This window comes from Galeopterus variegatus, unplaced genomic scaffold (assembly GCF_000696425.1).
Source record: "Galeopterus variegatus unplaced genomic scaffold, G_variegatus-3.0.2 Scaffold1390, whole genome shotgun sequence".
In the NCBI taxonomy this organism is placed as follows: Eukaryota; Metazoa; Chordata; class Mammalia; order Dermoptera; family Cynocephalidae; genus Galeopterus; species Galeopterus variegatus.
The window spans coordinates 124,305-129,004 of record NW_007727501.1 but is presented as its reverse complement, the minus strand read 5'-3'; the positions used below and the strand labels follow the sequence as shown (position 1 = coordinate 129,004).

The 4,700-nt window shown below is 64.4% G+C and overlaps 1 protein-coding gene across 1 annotated transcript in view; it reads left to right on the top strand.

Annotated features, from left to right (window-relative positions):
• The first annotated feature begins 4,561 nt into the window (after positions 1–4,561).
• ARRDC2 (arrestin domain containing 2) overlaps positions 4,562–4,700 on the top strand; it is a 3,912-nt gene continuing 3,773 nt past the window's right edge. The window contains exon 1 of the mRNA XM_008576713.1: positions 4,562–4,690. Within this exon, the coding sequence (XP_008574935.1) occupies positions 4,562–4,690 (129 nt within the window). The remainder of the gene's footprint in view (positions 4,691–4,700) is intronic.

Sequence of the window (4,700 nt, the reverse complement as noted above, 5' to 3'; positions counted from 1 at the left end):
GCCGCAGCGTGGGCGTCCACGCTCTGTCCAGCGACTACGCGGCTACCGAGACGTACCTGCGGCGGCGGCAGCTGCTGCTCCGAGGTGAGACATCCGCTGCCCCTGCCCCCATCCCGGCCAGGTCCCCTTGACCAGGACCCTCTCTCCAGGTCGGAGCGCCCCTCTCCAGGGCCAGGAGCCTGACTTAGAGACTCTGCTGTCGGGTGACCCTTCTCAAGGAGTAGGGACCCCTCCTTAGGATCTGGACCCTCCTACCCGGACACTCACCTAACCCGGGCCGGGACCCCCACTGTCGGGAACCCCTGTCTACGATCTGAGCCCCCCACCCCAGCTCCAGGGCAGGGACGCCCTCGGCTATGCGGTGGGGAGACCCTCTTCAAAGCATGGGACGCCCCCCATCCGGGGTCTGGAGATCCACTGGGGATGGAGTGGGAGATCCCACCTGTGGGTCCCCCTTTACTCCCAGGGCTACGTCTATGATTCCCAAAGAAGGCCCCCATCTCACGTACTACCCAGTGTCCCCCTCCTCAATTTACCCCACAGGGTCTGCAGCTATGGGTTCTTCCTTGGGGTGGGGGAGTCTGGTGGTGTTTGCGGGTGATGGGGGTGGGAAAGCGTCCCAGAGGAGGAAGAGAAAGGTGGGGTCAGCCTGGGAGTCTTGGTCTTGAGCACAGCCCTAACCTGCTCTGAACCTCAGTCCCCCTCCCTCAACCTCAGGCCACACCGCCCGTCAGGAGCGGGCCAGGGGCCACAGAAGCAGCGAGTGTGCGCCCCAGCGCTGGGCTGTATGGCCGCGGGGAACGTCGACAGCCCTGGGCCGCCCAGGCAATTGCCGCCGCTAAGCCAGACCTCGCCACACCCGTCTGCAGAATGGGCCAGGCGGGTGGCAGCTCAGACTCCCGGTAGCCCCCTTTTTCCAGCTCAGCGCGCAATAGACTCTGTGCCCACAGCCTCGCAGGTCTGTCCCAACAACCCCAGGCGCGGGGACCCTCCCCTCACCAACAGCAGAAAGGAGAAGCCGAGCGGATCGCCGTAGCGCGGTGGGGCGGGGCAGGAAGGGGCCCTGAGGCACTTCCCTTCCCCAACCGCCCAAGAGATATATTGGGGCCGTCTTCGCCCCACAGTCACTCCAGACACTCACGGACGGTTTCCTTAAAACACCGGAGGGGCCAAGCTCGCAAAGTTACTGCGTGATTTCGGCCGAGGCCCTGTCCTTCTCTGTACCTCTGGGGACCCATCTGCGAAATGGGTTGATGGAGGCGCTGGCTCAGTGGGATCCTCCCCGTCCCGTCCCCTCAGGGTCACCTCATCCCGCGCCTCCTCCTCGGCTTACGGCCTCCTGTCCTTCCTCTAGTCCCTACTTGGACCTGGGGGAAGGTCCCAGCCCCTCATTTCAACCCCAAATCCCCTTCCTCCAGACAGCCACCCAGGCTGATTACTGCTTCTCCAGCCCCTTCGTTCCTGCTCTGTCACGGGGTGTGGGTGACCTTGTCTGTTTATGACTGGCCCCCATCGGCGGTGCCTAGGCCTCGAGGGTCCAGGCGTCGAGGGGAGGGCCAAGGTAGGAGAGTGGGTTCTAGCGGCAGCGCTTCCTGCTGCCACCAGAGGGCGCCAGCGTCCCGCAGATGGCACGGAGACAGCGCCAGAGAAACTCTTGCGGCTTTCCTCTGGGGAAACTGAGGCTCGGAGAGCGGTCCTGAGGCCCCGAGGGCACACCTCAGCCTTGGACCCGGGGGTGGCCGAGCGTCCTCTGCATTCGGCTCTGTCTGTAGGGAAATGTCTGGAGTGCGCACATGGGCTAGGGGGAGAGTAGGAGTTTGCCGAGGCTGAAAGTTGGGACAGGAACGTCAGCGGCAGGAACAGCTCCGGCAAAAGCAGGTCGAGTGCAGGAGTATCAGGGCGGGTTGATGACCCGAGAGCGAGGCTCTCGGAGGGGTCGAGCTGGGGCCGCATAGTGACCTATGCACAACCCTCTCAGGTCGGGGGTGACTTTCTTCCGGCTCTACAGACATGCAAACAAGGCTGCAAGAGCTGGTCACTTGCCCAGGGTCATCCAGCTGAGCGGGGCTGGAATCAGAGCAGAGGGACAGCAGACGCCAGAGTGGAGGAAGCCACACCCACTTCCTCCTCCCTCCTCCTTTGCACAGCGAGGGAAACAAGCCCGGGGGTCGTCCTAGGCTCTCAGGGCTCGAACTCGGGCCAGAGCCTCCCCCCAACTCGGGACTGACGTGCCTCAAGTCACGTGTGCAAGTGGAAGCTAGTGGATGAATCAGCCGAGGGGCAGAATGCTTTAGATGACCTCAGGCCTGGGTCCTGCCTCCGGGCCTCAGTTTCCCCTCTTCACTTCCGAGATCTACGAGAGACAGGCTATTTACCCCACAGGGTCTGCAGCTATGGGTTCTTCCTTGGGGTGGGGGAGTCTGGTGGTGTTTGCGGGTGATGGGGGTGGGAAAGCGTCCCAGAGGAGGAAGAGAAAGGTGGGGTCAGCCTGGGAGTCTTGGTCTTGAGCACAGCCCTAACCTGCTCTGAACCTCAGTCCCCCTCCCTCAACCTCAGGCCACACCGCCCGTCAGGAGCGGGCCAGGGGCCACAGAAGCAGCGAGTGTGCGCCCCAGCGCTGGGCTGTATGGCCGCGGGGAACGTCGACAGCCCTGGGCCGCCCAGGCAATTGCCGCCGCTAAGCCAGACCTCGCCACACCCGTCTGCAGAATGGGCCAGGCGGGTGGCAGCTCAGACTCCCGGTAGCCCCCTTTTTCCAGCTCAGCGCGCAATAGACTCTGTGCCCACAGCCTCGCAGGTCTGTCCCAACAACCCCAGGCGCGGGGACCCTCCCCTCACCAACAGCAGAAAGGAGAAGCCGAGCGGATCGCCGTAGCGCGGTGGGGCGGGGCAGGAAGGGGCCCTGAGGCACTTCCCTTCCCCAACCGCCCAAGAGATATATTGGGGCCGTCTTCGCCCCACAGTCACTCCAGACACTCACGGACGGTTTCCTTAAAACACCGGAGGGGCCAAGCTCGCAAAGTTACTGCGTGATTTCGGCCGAGGCCCTGTCCTTCTCTGTACCTCTGGGGACCCATCTGCGAAATGGGTTGATGGAGGCGCTGGCTCAGTGGGATCCTCCCCGTCCCGTCCCCTCAGGGTCACCTCATCCCGCGCCTCCTCCTCGGCTTACGGCCTCCTGTCCTTCCTCTAGTCCCTACTTGGACCTGGGGGAAGGTCCCAGCCCCTCATTTCAACCCCAAATCCCCTTCCTCCAGACAGCCACCCAGGCTGATTACTGCTTCTCCAGCCCCTTCGTTCCTGCTCTGTCACGGGGTGTGGGTGACCTTGTCTGTTTATGACTGGCCCCCATCGGCGGTGCCTAGGCCTCGAGGGTCCAGGCGTCGAGGGGAGGGCCAAGGTAGGAGAGTGGGTTCTAGCGGCAGCGCTTCCTGCTGCCACCAGAGGGCGCCAGCGTCCCGCAGATGGCACGGAGACAGCGCCAGAGAAACTCTTGCGGCTTTCCTCTGGGGAAACTGAGGCTCGGAGAGCGGTCCTGAGGCCCCGAGGGCACACCTCAGCCTTGGACCCGGGGGTGGCCGAGCGTCCTCTGCATTCGGCTCTGTCTGTAGGGAAATGTCTGGAGTGCGCACATGGGCTAGGGGGAGAGTAGGAGTTTGCCGAGGCTGAAAGTTGGGACAGGAACGTCAGCGGCAGGAACAGCTCCGGCAAAAGCAGGTCGAGTGCAGGAGTATCAGGGCGGGTTGATGACCCGAGAGCGAGGCTCTCGGAGGGGTCGAGCTGGGGCCGCATAGTGACCTATGCACAACCCTCTCAGGTCGGGGGTGACTTTCTTCCGGCTCTACAGACATGCAAACAAGGCTGCAAGAGCTGGTCACTTGCCCAGGGTCATCCAGCTGAGCGGGGCTGGAATCAGAGCAGAGGGACAGCAGACGCCAGAGTGGAGGAAGCCACACCCACTTCCTCCTCCCTCCTCCTTTGCACAGCGAGGGAAACAAGCCCGGGGGTCGTCCTAGGCTCTCAGGGCTCGAACTCGGGCCAGAGCCTCCCCCCAACTCGGGACTGACGTGCCTCAAGTCACGTGTGCAAGTGGAAGCTAGTGGATGAATCAGCCGAGGGGCAGAATGCTTTAGATGACCTCAGGCCTGGGTCCTGCCTCCGGGCCTCAGTTTCCCCTCTTCACTTCCGAGATCTACGAGAGACAGGCTGCAGGCGCCGTAGGGCCTCAGTCTCCCCTGGCTGTCTGCTGGAGCACGGGGCAGCCAGGGGTGGGCGGGGGCGTTGATGTTGCTCCACGCCTGGGCGGAGCCACACACCTCCTCGCGCTATTGGTGGAGGCTTCTTCCGGGGGGCGGGGAGAAGCGCAAGCCCTGCCCCCTCCCTGCCGTGTTAAAGCGGCGCCTGCGCGCCGCGCTGGGAGTTTCTAGCCGGGCGGGCGAGTGCGCCTGCGCGAGCGGGGTGGGTTCTTGCGCTGAGGCTGCAGCGCCCGCAGCTGGCGCTGCCGCGTCGCGGGTTCGAGGCCCGGGTCCGCGCGTCGTAGGTCGGCGTGCCGGGACCCACGATGTTGTTTGAGAAAGTGAAGGCATTCGCCGTGCAGCTGGACGGCGCGACAGAGGGCGCCGAGCCCGTGTTCAGCGGCGGCCGGGTTGTGGCAGGCCGGGTCCTGCTGGAGCTGGCAGTCGCGGCTCGCGTGGGCGCCC